The 15,784-nt window shown below is 40.1% G+C and overlaps 1 protein-coding gene across 3 annotated transcripts in view; it reads left to right on the top strand.

The window, feature by feature from the left end:
- The window catches only part of NRG1 (neuregulin 1), a 452,615-nt gene that overhangs the window by 154,411 nt on the left and 282,420 nt on the right, over nt 1-15,784 (top strand). For 2 of the 3 annotated variants that reach the window (XM_071424693.1, XM_071424699.1), the window contains exon 2: nt 12,243-12,317. The exons of the other annotated variant lie outside the window; for it this stretch is intronic. In XM_071424693.1, coding sequence (XP_071280794.1) covers nt 12,243-12,317 — 75 coding nt within the window. The remainder of the gene's footprint in view (nt 1-12,242; nt 12,318-15,784) is intronic. 3 annotated transcript variants of the gene reach the window in all.

The raw sequence follows: 15,784 nt of genomic DNA, 5'->3' as shown, positions 1-15,784 counted from the left end.
GGATGAAATACCTAAGTGGTCAGATACAGTGTCTGGTATTGTTTGCAAAGACATATGTGAAACAAGTTTGTAGAGAAAAATAAAAAAGGGAACTGAACGCATTGGTGAAGAGAATCAAAAAATAGATGACATCTTCTAAAGAGTATTGCTGTACCTGGCAGGATGTTTTCTGGAAGCTTCCTAATTTGCTTTCTAAAGATTAAGTTTCTATAGAAACCTGGAATGTTGAGATACAAATTCAATACAACTTTATCTTTTTAAACACTTAATGCTAAGCCAAAGTGGGTTACTGCACTGTTACAGAAGCAGTGAAAGCAAACAATCTTTCCAGTATAGGACAGCTCCAGGCTGGACTCACTGATGGTCAAGGCCGAGCCAGTCAGAGATGGTGATAATGCCTCAGTGATAACATATTTTAGAAGGGAAAAAAGTTATTGTGCAAATATAATTATGCTCAGGGAAGTGCAAGTATGTGAGAGGAACATCTCTGTAGATACCAAGACCAGTGCAGGAAGAAAGAGGGACAGGAGGTGCCTCAGGTGTCAGAGCTGGGATTCTCCTGCAGCCCCTGGTGCAGCCCATGGTGAAGCAGCTGTGCCCCTGCAGCCCATGGAGGTGCATGTGGAGGCAGAGATCCACCTGCAGCCCATGGAGGAGCCCCAGGCTGGAGCAGCTGGATACCTGAGAGGAGGCTGTGACCTAGTGGGGCCTGGGCTGGAGCAGGATGCTGGCAGGGACTTGCAGACCAATGGAGAGAAGGGCCCATGATGGAGCAGGTTTCTAGTAGGACTTGTGACACTTTTGAGGACCCACAGTGGACCTAGCTGTCCACTGTGAAGAACTGTACCTTGTGAAAAGAGACCCACAGCAGTTCATGAAGAACTGTCACCTTTGAGAAAGACTCATGCCGGAGAAGTTCCTGGAGAACAGGAGAGTTCTGTTAGAGTTCTGAGAGTTAGTGAGAGGAGTCCCCGTTTCCTGTGTGAGGGACCCATGCTGGAGCAGGGGAATGATTCCTCTCCCTGTGTAGTGGGAGAAACAAGGTGTGATGAACTGACTGACCATAATCCCCATTCCCTGTCTCCCTGCACTGCCGGAGAAGAAGGTAGAGTTGGGGAGGAGAAAAAGGTGGAGGGAAGGTGGTTTTAAAATTTGTTTTATTTGTCATTATCTTGCTCTGATTTTAGTTAGTTATATTTTCAGTTAATATCCCCAAGCTGAGTCTGTTTTGCCCATGATGGGAATCAAAAAATGATCTTGTCCTTGTCCTTGTCCTTATCCCAATTCACGAATTTTTCTCTCCCCCATCCAATTACAGAGGGAGGTGATAGAGCAGATTTTGTGGGGTACCTGGCATCCAGGCAGGGTCAACTCATGACTATGAATCATCCTTTGTAACCCTAGGAGCCCACTTAAAGTCAGGGAATAAACTACCTGTGCTTGCCCATGCAAGGAAGAAGCAGAACAGTTTTCTTCTTTTGTCAGTCTTTGTGTCTGTTTTAAGTGTCAAGGTACAGTGAGGTTTTTTCATAACACCAGAAAAATGCCCACAAGTGGGAGCATAACTTCAGCCTCAAATGTTCATCAAAACATTAAATGTTAATGAATGTTTGTCTGTGCAGATATTGGAAATTAATGTAGCTATCTGCATCACATATCCCATTCCTAAAGCCTTTTAATCTTTTTATATATAGGGCAAAGTTATTAAAACTGAAGCCAGGAATACAAATAGCACTGTTCGAAGTTTTCCATTTGGACTTGATTATCTGAATGCACTACCAAGAAATCAGGGTAGTAATTTTATTTTGAAGGGTACATGAGGCTTGGAGATGGCTCTAGATTCTGATTCTTTTTATTGGGGCAAGAAGAAAAGTTAAAAGATGATGTAGAGGTTACCAATACTAACATCATTTGGAGAAGTTACTGAAACTCTGTGAGCCAAAGGCTATTCAGACCATGTGTTTATATCCATGGCACTGGTTATCTGCTACTTGCAGTGAAGCCAGATTCTAACCAAGAAAAGGGCAAAGATGTCATGCCTTACTGTGGTCAGATGTTGTCAGTCCCAGGGTGTGTATTAGCTTACTGTTGGGATCAAGATATGTGTAGGCAGAGGCCTTTGTTTACTTCCTTCACCCACAGAAGACTTATGGGGAAAGGAAGTGAGCAGAGACAAAGGAGCCTGCTCAGTCTGGATCTGCTTTTCTCCTGAGAGGCTTCACTGCTTAGACAGTGAAGTGAAGCCTGTGTGAGATGAAGACAAAAAAGCAAGCTGAGGAGCTACAGCAGTGCCTTGCTTTCCATGCATGAGAGGATTTGAGCTCCAGGATCAGGAGGAATTATTTCAGAGCAGTCCATGACTGCATCACTGGAGCTCTGAGATACTTAATCCAATCAGCTAAATATTTCAAACTTTATTTTAAATTACTTCTTTCTTCCTAGCAAACAGTCACCAGATAAAATAGACATGCTTGCAATTTAATTTACACACCCACCTGCCCTTTGAAACCAAGTGTCTTAAGTGCATCCATCCTACAGCTGGAAAGGAAAAAAACCTTCTGATTATCCCATTCAATCCCTGCAGTGTTGCACCCTCCTCACTTCATTCAACAAATCCAGAACTACAGGAATTATTGCTGTCTTTATTCAGGCCACAACTGATGGTGCACATGGAATAAGGTTGCTGAGAAGATACCCAGGTTTTGCTCTGACTCCAAGTGAAAATGAATTTGCTGCATACCCCATTCCCACTAATCATGGCAAAATGCCTCACTGCTTGGTATCACCCTTCTACAGCTGCATGATTGGCCTCTGTTCTGCCTCTGCTGCAGCTTGGTGAGGCCAAACTCTCAACCTGTGCCTGTGAGAGGATGTTCACTCAGCTCTCTGCTCACTTTTGAACCTACACTTTCAATCAGCTAAACACATTCTGCTGTTGCCTGTTGGAGCTCTCCCAGGAAAAAGGCCTTTTCCATCCATGCATTTGGGAAATGCAGCAAATTGTCAGTATAAGGGACATAAGAAGAGGAAATCGTGGGCTGTGCTGTTCTCATCCCAAACATCAGTTGCCTTAAAGCTTTTGGTCTTTGGGATAACTGGTATACTGACACCTTCTTTCTTATCACTCAGATAGTTCTGGAACTTAATTAATTGACATTTGTGTACTATGAACACTTCATCTGATAGGAGTTATTACATATCACAGCAAAATGTGAATAATCTTGGCATGCTCAAAACTAGCTCAGCTTTGGTATAGGTGAAAAGAGAATGAATGACACTTACTACATCATAGGGAGTATCTCAGGTTATTTGAAATGCCATAATCCTTCTCTTATGGATTTCTGGGCTATTTTTATAATACTAATTCTGATTAAAAACTCTAAGTCTGACTGTCAGTTCTAATCCATGCTTCATTCTTGCATATCCAGCAATATTAAACACTCTGACTAGTCTAAAGGCCTTTAAAAATAGTCCCATGTGTAGGAGCTTCTGAGGAACATCTACAAGCCACACATATTTCCCTGCTTCTGCAGTAGGAAGAGTTTATGGAGCTACACAAGCCATCAGGATGGGTGCTATATTTAGTGTATTGACTTTGATTATGTCCCAGTTTGATAACAGCTGATTTAGTTTTTAGCTGCCTGTTGTTCTGAAGTGAGTAATTGGAGTTCAACAGTGATGACACACTAACAAAAATTGGGTCTTTCAGCTTTCCTTTTTTTCTCATTTTAGTAGCGGCTCAGCTCCTCTTCATAAGCTAAGAAGCTGTATAAAAATGGGCTGGAAATGCATCCACCAAAATGAGTAGTGCTGCCTGCTACCTGTGCAGGTACTGCTTTGAGCTCTGACCAGATTTTAGCCAGGCAAAGAAAAGTTTCCCAAAACTCAGCAGCATGTAATCCATGATAACAATGGAGAAAAATGCACGTCACTGGAGTTATCTTGTGTTCCTGACACTTTTGCCTCACTTTATGTTGTACTTTAGGTTGTCCAGACTGCAGATAGAATTGAAATAGTATTGAAATAGTATTGAATCCTACATGTTGGTACTTAAAATGCCCAGCTGACCTTCTCAAGCTGCACAGCTGTTCTAAGATGGTTTTCAACCATAAAGCATGAAGAGTTTAGCACTAGTTTGTAATCAAAATGAGAAAAATCTTGCAAAAAGCACTTTTTATAAAAATATCTAACTTGATATTGGTTTTCAATACCCTGTCCATAAAAACAGGAACTTTTTCTCAGTTTTTTGAAACCTAATTTGACAATGTAGGAAACAATTGAGCTAGAATATGTTCCTCTGTTTTATCTGGTCTTTAAATAATTAAGAGACTGAAATTAGTTCAATTTTTTGTTATTTGTACTGAATGATAATAACTTTATTCATTATATGAGCAAGTAAACACAGCAGGTAAATTGTTTGAGGCACATGAAAGTGGAAAAGGATTAGGAAAAAGCATGGGCAGAATGTAGTTGGTCTTGCAGATTTTGGTAACTGTATGTAGTGTTAAAATGGACAGATAGAAAAATAGTAATGTAAAAATGTAGTAATGTAGAAATCATCCTGTTCAAGTGTACATTTCCAATTAGTTTTATAACTTCAAATTCTTAATTTCTGCCTGATACATTACTATAACAAATGCAGCCACATAAACATCGTTCTTATGGGAAAGCTGGGATTCATTTGCAATATGGATGTGTGTAAGAACATCCAGAGAACATATTAGATTTTAGTTTTGTTGTTAAAGCTTAAAAAGTGATTTGAAAGCAAAGTTTTTCATTAAACATTTGAGAAATTTCACTGTAGGAAAGGTGTTTGCATGCTAAACACAGAAGAACACTGATTGTTTTCTCCAGTGGTTACAGGGGGAGAATGACCCACAGTGTTGTTTTGCTTGGACCATGTAAGTATAACCCAACCACTACTCTTCTTCACAAAGACTCTTCTCTGTTTTCAGAGTGGGGCACTTGGTAAGAAATTTGTCTTATGCTTCAGCCCACTGTATTCAACATTGCTGGAGGAAGGTTGCTTCGTAGTGGGGATGTACATGATTGCTCAAGGAGAAGGGACATGAACAGAAGTAACTGTAATTGCTTCTGTGCAGTGGAAGATGGGTATGGAGAGAAGTGGCAAGGGAATGATGAGGGCATAGCTGGTGGGGGTTTTTTGAGGACAGACAGTAGCTGTTTTGAATGCACAGATGGTGGTCGGAATGTAGGAAGCTATAGAAAAGCAAGACTTGAAGGATGTCTAAGCCACTTTTTCAAGTGGGCTATGAGTTCAGGTTTCTCTGTTTTCAAGCACGCTTTTAGAAAGATTTTAAAAGAGTGTGGGTGAGTCTTCAGAGTGCGTGGACTCAGCACTCTGTGCAAACTAGCTCTAAATAACCCAGGCTGTCTCCCACAACAAAAGTCAGTGCAGTCACTAGTTACTTTGAAAAACTGTACTCAACCGTCCTAGAATTATAATAATGTTTTGGTAAGAGCATTCAAGTTAATTATTTTTCTTACATACAGTAGCCACTGTGTAACCGTTCTTTGCTGCTGTTTGATTAATATTCCCTAGGCTGACCCTTTTGTTGCTAAACAAAGCCACAGTGACTGTTTTTGCATGACTTTTTTCATGACTCTAGAAACCCGTTTCATTTTTCTGTCACACAGCCATGAACCAAACAAGGCTTTGTCAATAAATCGGGGTTAGTCTTTAGCTTCCTGAAAGCTTCTCCCTGCTTCTTAACTCCTATCTCTCCAGACAGCTGAGAGATTCTGTCTTCTTCTCTCACAGCCCCTGGTGATTGCACATCACTCTTTGTGTCCATTCCCTAAGTAAGAACAAAGATAAGATGTGATTATCAGCAGGATATCTTGAAGCCTCAGCCTCTGCAGATGAATACTCATGCCAAAACAGGTGTCTGTCAATTAACTTCCATTTCATATACTTCTTTTTCTTCTTTGAAATTACTAAGTGTAATTGCCCTGATCCTAAACATCATCACATCCATAAGCCTTATGGAATCACACAGAAACTGCCATAACAGATAAAACCAGTGTTCACTAAGCCAAGTGTCCTGTACAACAAAATAAAGAATAGAACAAGGACTTAATGTTGCTTCATAATCATTACATGAATTTTTGTAAAGTAGTGGCTGTGGGACTCCTGAGCCACAGATATGTCAGCATTTTATTATTTGACTAAAAAATTATCTCTGCTCATTTCCCTTTGCTGCTTATCTTTTCTTAGACATCATATAGTTCCTCAGCTGCTTTATTTTCTTTAATCTGAAGGGGTGGCATTTTCTGGAATTCACACCTCTTTGTAAAGGTGGATCAGAGACATGTCACAGGCATTAGAGTTTCTGCCTGTTTTGAGTTCATACTCCAGAGGAAAAAAACTCTTGCAGGGAATAATTTAGTTTTGGTTCACCTTGAAGTCTTTCACACATATAGCCTTACTACACATGAACTCCAAAAAAAAAGTATGTAAGGAGTAGGCTGGCTAGTGTCACCAAATAACTCTTTTTGAGCTCTGGCTGACAAATACCAGGAACTATCTATCTCAGTGGTTCCTTAAGTGAAATAAGAACCTGATCCCATTCCACTTTTTTGACAATCCTTTTTTTTCTAATTTTCAAGATGAACACAACAATGTTCTGCCCACCTACAAAGAACAGAAACACACAAAATCCTCTCTGCTTTGGAGACTTCTCATAAGAAAAGCTGGAACAGCAGAGTTTCTGTGACTTGGTGCATTGGTTTCTGACTGCAGCTCCCTGCAGGATGTGATAGATGACATTATACTGGGGGTCTGCTACAGGCCACCCAACTGGGAAGACTTCCTGGATAAGTCACACTGTGGACAAATCGAAGCAGCTTTCTGTTCACAGGCCCTGATCCCCATGGGGGCTTGAGCCATGTCAATATCTTTTTGAGGGACAACACAGAAGAGCATAAGCAGTCCAGGAAGTTCCTGGAATGCCTTGATGATACCCTTCTTCTCCAAGAGATACAAAGAAAGGTGCTATGCTGGATTTTGTTCTCACCAACAAGGAGTAGGGGAGGGGATGTAAAGCCCAAGGGCAGCCTGGGCTGCAGTGACCATAAAATGTGAAGTTTCAGATCCTCAGGGTAGTGAGGAAGCCACATAGCAAGTTCACTACTCTGGATTTCAGAGGAGCACATTTTGGCCTCCTCAGGGATTTGCTTAGTTGAGTACCATGGGGTAACTCCCTGAAGGGATGAGAGGCCGTAGAAAGCTGGTTGATATTTGAGGATCACCTTCTCCAAGTTCAGGAATGATGCACCCCTGTAAGGAGGAAGTAAGGCAGAAACAGCAGGAGACCTATGCAGATGAGTGAGGAGTTTCTGGACTAGCTCAGACACAAAAAGGAAGCACACAGAGGGTGGAAGCAAGGACAGTATCTTGGGAGGAGTGCAGAGATATTGTCTGAGCAGCCAGGGATCAGGTTAGGAAAGCTAAAGACCTGATTAAATTAAAGCTGTTCAAGGATGTTGGGAAATAAGAAAAGCTTTCATACATACATCAGCAATTAAAGGAAGACTAGGAAAAAACATGGACCTCTCCAGAAGGAAACAAAAGGTGTGATTAACTGGATCATGGAAAAGGGTGAGATGCTAAGAACCTAAAGGTGCATAAGTCAACTGGTTCTAATGAGATGCATCCATGAATCCAAAGGGAACTGTGGGAGAATGTGGCTAAGCCACTATCATATTTGAGAAGTTGTGGCAATTTGGTGTAGTTCCTGCTGAATGAAAAGGGGGAAATATAACACCCATCTTTTAAAAGAGAATAAAGGAAGACCTGTGGAACTACAGGCTGGTCATTCTTGGCTTTGTATCTTGCAAGATTATGGAGCAGATCCCCCTAGAAACTACGCTAAAACATATAGAAAATAAGAATGTGACTGATGACAGAAAAAGTGTCTTCACTAAAGACAATTGATGACTAAGAAATGTGGTGGCCTTCCATGGTGGGGTTACAGAAGCAGTGCATCAGAAAAGAGTGACTGATGCCATCTACCTTGATCTATTCAAAGCATTTGGCACTGTCCCACAAAGTATCCTTGTCTCTACACTGAAGAGGCATGAATGTGATAGATGGGCCACTTGGTGGTGGATAAGGAATTTGTAAGAAATCAGCAGATGGTGTTTGTTTCCAACAGGGCTTTGCTTCTGTTCTGGAGGGAACTCCTTGTCCTGGCTGTTCTCTCTTGGCCATGGTGTGAATTTGGGAGGCTGAAGGTGAAACACTGAATTCTGGCTTATTGTCAAAGAGCACTGAGGAAGCTTGCTTCTGCTGGATGTATATTTCCAGGATGCCCAGTAATCTGCTAGTTTTTTCAGGGGCCAGATTTATACTCATATAGCACTGTGTAAAGTACACTTCCATCTTCTAAAAACTGAAGTAGTAACTCCTGTTTCATTTCTTGAGCAGAAGGCTATTCACTGAAAGATATTTTAGGGACTGCAATTTCTCTATATATCCTTTATCTTGACTTTTATATCTGTGCCAACACAGCATCTTTTTTGCTGCTTTGATTTCCCTGTGATTCTATCTTGTATTTTGCACTGTTCACTCCAGCTATCTCTGGTTGAATTATACGGAGCACTTCATGTGAAACCAGGCAGAAAATGTAACAGATAACCAAATTTGCTGGTTTTTAGCAGGTGGAAAGTATCTCTCTTGAAGGCACCATAGCACCTGTCAGTGGCTATTCTCTCAAATGTGTGGCAGGTAAATACTGATATTTAGTATTGCTAAATACCTCTGTCACAACTCACAAAACTATGCAGGCTGGAAGGACCTGTGGAGGTTGAATCTGCCTCCCCACCCTCAATACTAGTCCAGCTAGTGCTCTACACAGTGACCAGCTGTTTTTTTAGATAGCTCCAAAAATGGAGTATCCATGACATCCCTAAGACTTTGTTATAGCGGCAATCTTCCTCTTTGGGGGAAAAAAAAATTCCTAAGTTCTCACATTAGTGTCCTGTGTTGCATCTTGTACCTGATGGCTCTCACTCTTTCTTTGTGCATCTCTGAGAAGAGTCTGTCTCCATCTTTTCCCTCCCATGTGGTTGATGAAGAGAGTAGTAGGTCCCTGATAACCTTCTCCTCTTAAACCTGCCTTAAAAATCATTACCTTGCATAAAGAAATATAAGTTGAATGGCTTTAAGAGTTTGGATTCTGAGCAGGAAGGGATCAAGTTTTCAGGCTTTAATCCACAATTTAAAAAGCTGTTGTTCTTTTTGTCTGAGCTTTTCATTGTTTCTCTAGATCAGTGGTTCTCTACTTTTCATTTATATAGCGAAGCTAAGCTGTAAATAAGTGTACTAAGAAATTATAAATGCAGTTTTAATTGAAAGTGTTTTTGTAGGCATATGAACATATTTCAGTATGTCAATATTTTGCTTCAGGACTTCTGAAATAATTCACAGTTTCCATAAAGAAAGGAAAAAGCAAAGTCAAAAGAGGAGTGTTGACAAAGGACTGGTAATAAGCATTTTTCAGTAGCACTGAAATGATATGATATGGTATGTTCTTATACCTTTAAAAAAAACCCCACTTTTGGTTTCTTATTTCTTGCTTTGAAGATGCAAACCTTCAAGAGACTCACAGAAAGATATGGTGGCAAAATGTGTTATCCCAGTATTTGGGCAGTGAGGCTTCTACAAGCTTTTTATTTGAGACATTTCAGTTTCAACGGGCAAAAAATGTTTCAAGAAGTAAAGACTTCATTAGAGAAGTAGTGAGTCATTGAAAAATGTTGAACAGTTAAAATACCTTTGTAAGGAAGCAAAGGCAAGAAAAGTGGAGGGTAAACAATCTGCGAAGGATGAGTGTTAAGTAATATGCAATTAGAGGAATCAAAGCTATTGTGCTAAAAAAAGTTATGAACAGCCCAAACAGTTGCTGGAGATCAAAAGGGCTTGGAATAGAGGTGGGCAAGTTCTGAGAAAAACTTTATAAACAATAAGACCTTAGAAGCGGTTTCTTAGAAAAATGTGGAACAAATGAAGCCTGGGTAGGTAGCATGATGTTTTTTAATGCATTTGAGAAGGCTGTTTTGGAAAAGCAAGGAAAATAGCACTGAATAAAGAGTACTTCTGAATAAAATGTGATCTTCAAAAAAACAATAGGCCAGTGTTTCATCACCTCACTTCTCTCTTGTTGAGAGAATGTGGGCTCTTGTCACATATAAAACAGCAAGCAAACAAGAGCTCATGACCAAATTCCTTTTTTTTTGGTTATTCTTTTAGCAAATCTGAAGAGTTGGATGCATTTGTAATGTTGGTGATTTTTAGTTAAAAGTTTTTGCAGGCAGACATATAAATAAAAAGCAGCATACTAATAAGTATACAAAAGCTCCAAAGTGACTGAGATCTTCAGTCAAAGTAACTCAAGAATAGTGAATTAAAACTTTATAACACATCAGAATTATTTGGTGAAGTTGCTCTATATCTTGCTTTAGCTGATTCTGCTTCAGGGTAGACATTATAAAAGTGAAATTCCTCCTCAGTCTTTTGATTTTTAAGACACAAATTACTTCAGTACTATTTCTCTGCATTTGTATAAACGGGTGTAAGTCTGTCAGCAATCACTTAGCATTAATTGCTCTTCAATTAGTATAATGAGTGTTTGTAATGCTTATGTATGCATTCTAAAGCTTTCTCAAATGAAGCTTAATGTTATATGTCCTTTCTGAAAAATCCCATAACTAATGTGAATGCTGTTACATAGAATCAAAGAATCTTTCGGGTTGGAAGGGAACACAAAAATCGTTAAAATCCAACTCCCCTGCCATCCCTCCCCTCCCTGGTCTAGTGGACACCTTCCACTAGACCAGCTTGGTCAGGATCCCATCAAACCTGGCCTTAAATACTTCCAGGGATGGGGGATGCACAACTTCTCTATGCAATCTTCCGGTGTCTCGCCTCTATTAAAGTACAGAAATACTTCCTAATATCTAATCTAAACCTACTCTCACCTTTGTCATCCATCTTCATTACTAAGTAGTAATGAAGTATATGACCCAGTCAGATTCTGTAAGAACTAATCGGGCAGGGAGATTAGAACTCAGTAAGGAAAGTGCTTATTTATAGCATGGCATTCAGATTCCCTTACTGTTGCCATAGTAGTCGGGCTGAAGAACAGATGCCAAGCTCCTTTCTTCCTCACTGATAAAATCTTCTACTGTTACATGGCAATTGCCATTGGTGCTCATGGTTTCACTGTACTGCAGCAGCAGCACAGAAACTTTATTTGTTAAACACACCATGACCCTTTCCAATTCCTTGAGTTGCTCACAATATAGCACATAGATACCTAATGGTCCTACATCAATGCCTCAGAGAAGACAGTAAGAACCAAAAAGTGGAGTAGATTGAAAATGTAGTGAGCAATACTTCAAATGTCAAAATATGTGGACTCAAATGCTTTCAAATGGAGAGGTTTCTCAGTCCACCTCTGGTACCTCACTTACAGAGCTGCACATCTGGAATAAAGAACATCAGAGCTGTCTGATGCCTGTATCTTTGCACCTTCTGTGACAGGGACTATTCCCTCCATAGCAAATTCACAAATGCAATCTGCAAAGGAAACATGTCAGGTTAATTACACAGCCCTAGCTGACCTAAATGCGAGAAAGGATTTGAACTGCACTTTTCTGAGGGTAAAGTTATTCATAACAAGAAATCCTGCAAAGATACTTTTTTTTTTTTTTCCTGCTGCATCCAATGTCTATTAATGAACAGGACAGCAGGTCTGGCATGCTCATGTTTGACATCCAGGTCTTATCATATGCATCTGTCCTTACAGAAATGCTGAAAGATAAACTCAGTCTTGACAGTCTGATCTGCAAGGGTCTGATCTGCAAAGATCTGATCTGACAGTGAAGTCACACACACTAGGTGCAATAACATCATCCATTCTGCAGCTTGCATGTCTTCCACCCTCTTTAATGACCCCTGTTAAAGGAATCTCCCGTGGGCTGACAAGCAGACAAAGCAAATGAAGGCAACCATTTCCCCCAGATTTTGGCTGGGATGTGTGTTTGTGTGCATGAAAAAGTGTGTGTGTTGGAGGGGGGAGGAATATACAGTAAGAGATTGTGTTAAAAAACGTGAGATGGTGTCTGCATATCTGTTCAGTGAATTTATCTAAACATTCCCTTTTTCTCCCATCTTTTCTTCTCCCCTTCCTTCTTTCTCTTCTGCTGTTTGCTGTCAGGAAGGGCCACGTCTGAAGGGCCAATTCAGTACAGCCTGGCACCAACACAGACGGACATCAACACCAGTTCCAACTGTGAGTCAATTTTCATCTGGGGGACTCTGAAGCAGCATTGGTTTATGTGCTTGTAGAAGCTGCAAGAACTCTGCAGAGCACTTCCAGAACAGGGAGAGTGTAGGTTTGTTAGCCCTAGCTCCCTCTGATTAGAGTAGCATGCAAGTTGTTGATGTCTTACTAAAAAGCAGTAGATAAATGTAGCTTCTCCTGAAATACACATAAAGGATTTTGGTATCTGTGGGCCAGTGCCAGGGAATTCTACTAGCAGAACAGATTTTTTGAGCTGGATGCTGTTCAGAGGAAACTGTCCACCAAGAAAGCTTAGGAAACCTTGTCTGACTAGAGAAGAGGCTGGAAGTCATGCCACAGACAAGGATCTTCATTGAATTGTTATTTTCACAGTTAGAGACAAGAGCTACCGGTCTCAGATTTGTGTAGGAGCACTTTTCTGTGTTCAGACAGGTGAAGAGAACTTGCTTTCAGTTTTGAGGTCCTTGAGGTAATTTGGCTGCTGTCAATTTGATTCGCTGTGGGAGCACCTACAAGGGGGAAGACAAGACATTGCACAGTTCTCTCTCATTATGCATGTATAAAAAGTTATCCTGCACCTGTGATCCCAGTCCCCAGTGGCCCATGCTCCTGATATGTGTGTTGGGTGAAGACACTCCTAATGGAATTGAAGGAGGGGAAAAAAAACTCATTATACAGAGCAAGTGCAAAATGGCCTTTGCTTTTAACTGTTCCTGAAAGGTACTACTCTCCCATATTTTCCTCTTGGTGATTTTCCTGGTCCCAGTAAGCTTTGGCCCAGCACCACAGAGAAGGTAGCTGAGGAAGGAGATAGTGATTTAAAGGAGAAGTGGCCAACTCTATCAGCTGCAAAATTTGAGAGAATGTGATGGCAAATGCAGAGGACAATAGAAGGCAAAAAAAGGAAGAAGTCTCTACTACCCCTGCACTTCAAAGAGAGTAGGATAAGTTACATCCTCTGTCAGGGACTGAGAAAGTACTGGTTCAAGACTATTAGAACTATAAAATTTGTATCTACTCATTCATGGAAAGGTAGTATAAAGCAGTAACAACCTACTGTACAGTGAAGGGATTAGCACTGTTTTTTCTAGATGCACTGTCCTCAGCAGAGTTCTAACATTTTCCATGATTCTACTAAAAATTCTATCTTTGATATATATATGTAGATACAGATTTTATGAATATACTTGAATAGATTAGTAAAGATCTTGCGCACAATCTGTAAAAGTGACTAATAATGTTATCATAAATAATGCTGTATTCTGTATTTTTGGCTTATTCTGTTTTTATGCTGCACAGTGATCAATGGAAAATTCACAACACAGACAAATGTGTCACTGACCTCTGACTCTTAAGCAAAGAATTTCTTCAAACCATACTTTTTCATCTCAAATGCTTGAGTCATACTGTGTTTGTCCTGCCTTATAGTTTTCTCATGATTTGTTTATGTCCCACAGTTCCTGCAGTCCGATGGCCCCTTCTGTAAGCTATTGTTTGGAAATGCTGATATCCTGGGCAGTGCATCAAACCAGATGGTTTGTCAGCTGTATCAAGCCTGTGAGCAGTTCTGTGTGTCAGTAAGCACATGGACATGGGCCTTGAGATCAACAGGAGACTCACTGTTAAATTGCAGCACACAGTTAAGGAATCTGTGCTAGAATTTATACCAGGTGGAAGTGATTTTAAAAAATTTTTAAATCTCCCAAAGATGGGAAGCTGTCTATGGACAGAATTCAGGCTGATGCTTCACTTGTCATAGAATACCTTTAGCAGTTAATGAGTGGACATGAACTAAAACTCTGGGATTACATTTCTACCAGGTTTTATGTTGATAAAATAAAAAGAAAGAAAGGGAAAAAAAAAAGACAAGAGCCTCCAACAAGTATAGCTCCACAGTTTGGAGAGAATTAGTTTCAAAGCAGATCTTGGGTACTTAGAGTCTGAAAACTATCCTACTCTTCCTTTTAGCTTACCTGGTAGTCCATCCTGTACTTGTCTAGAGCAGCACTCTATTTTTGGCTCTCTTTTTTTCTTATTCAGTTTGTTAGAGCACTTAATCAAACTTCAAGATGGACTGTGATTACATCTCAGGCTCTTCTTTGCACAATGATTGATTTTGTTAATGTTTGTTGTGGCTCCTCTCTAGTAAGAGCAGTTTGAGACTGCACTGTATGGGGGTAAAATTCAGACAAGGAAAGCAACAGCCTAGTAATACCAAGCAGGTGAGATATTGATCAAGGCTTTTAAAAATGCTTGGCCAATGAATGTCTTTTTTTCACCTCCATTCATTGGTTTGTAGCCTCTCTGAGTCTCCTAGTCTCCACTGAATTTGCACAGTTTAGTGTTGAAATTATTGTAGTCAAGCAATTCATGAAGATTCATAAAAGCACCTAAAAATGTTTTTAGAACTTTATTGTTATTATTATTAAGGAAGTTCTCCTTTGAATGACAAGCCTTGTACAAACAAGAAAAGATGGTCTATCTAGGTAGACAGACTAAAGGACAAGAAAAAGGAAGGGGTTCAAGCCATGTAAACCCATAACAATTTCCCTCTAAGAGATTAGAACAAGGGGCTGAGCATTCTTGGAGATTCTCAAAACTTCAGTATAAAAGGCTCAGAGCATGCTGATTGAACCTGGAGTCCATGCTTTGAGTAGGGATTGGACTACATGTCTTACAGAATGGCCTTCCAAACAGTGTCATTTTTTAATTCTACTGTCTGTGGTAAATGCAGTAACAAAGTCCTGTGTAATTAAACTCCATATAGCCTGATACTTGGTCTAGTACCTAAGCTGCAAAAAAGTCCTTCTTCTTTGGAATTAAGCTGTCTCCTCCAAAACCACCAGATGAATGTTGTCTCCTGGTAACATGCAGTTGACAGAAGAATGTGATGTGATTTTTTGGCATTAAATTTAAGTGAAATCTGCTCTATAAACAGAGCAGCTAAGAATTTAGGAAAAAAGGGCTAGAAATTGAGCTGACAATCTCAAACAGGTACAGAAATCTTCCTCCCCATAAGACTGACCCTGACTGAATTTTTTAAAGGGCAGAAAGACAAAACTGTTCTTTCACAGATGTCCTGGGGATCAGAGCTAGAGGCGTCTCACTCTGACAGCACTGTTCCTGCTGTGTGGCTAAATTGTATGGGTCAGGTCCTGAAGCTGTCAATCCAGTTAGGTCTACACCAGTGTTTAGAAAAGAAGTAGATATTCTCCTAAGGCTAAATGACAGTGACTTTGATGTGACTTTGTGATAAAGTCCTGGACTCATTCAGTAGGAAGAAAGTACTGTTGCATTAATGTAATGACTTGTGATATCACATCTAATACTCTTTTACTGTGTGTTTTCAAACCCTAGGCTCCCATTTGGTTTTGATGGGCAGCAGAATTTTTAGCTCCAAGAGGTTTTTGGAATATTTATTTTTCTGTAGTGACAGTAGTTTAAACAGAGAGGTC

The sequence above is a fragment of the Agelaius tricolor genome, unplaced genomic scaffold, assembly GCF_023055355.1.
Source record: "Agelaius tricolor isolate 1412-34295 unplaced genomic scaffold, bAgeTri1.0.p SCAF_4, whole genome shotgun sequence".
Classification (NCBI taxonomy): domain Eukaryota; kingdom Metazoa; phylum Chordata; class Aves; order Passeriformes; family Icteridae; genus Agelaius; species Agelaius tricolor.
This window is presented reverse-complemented; position numbering and strand designations above follow the sequence as displayed.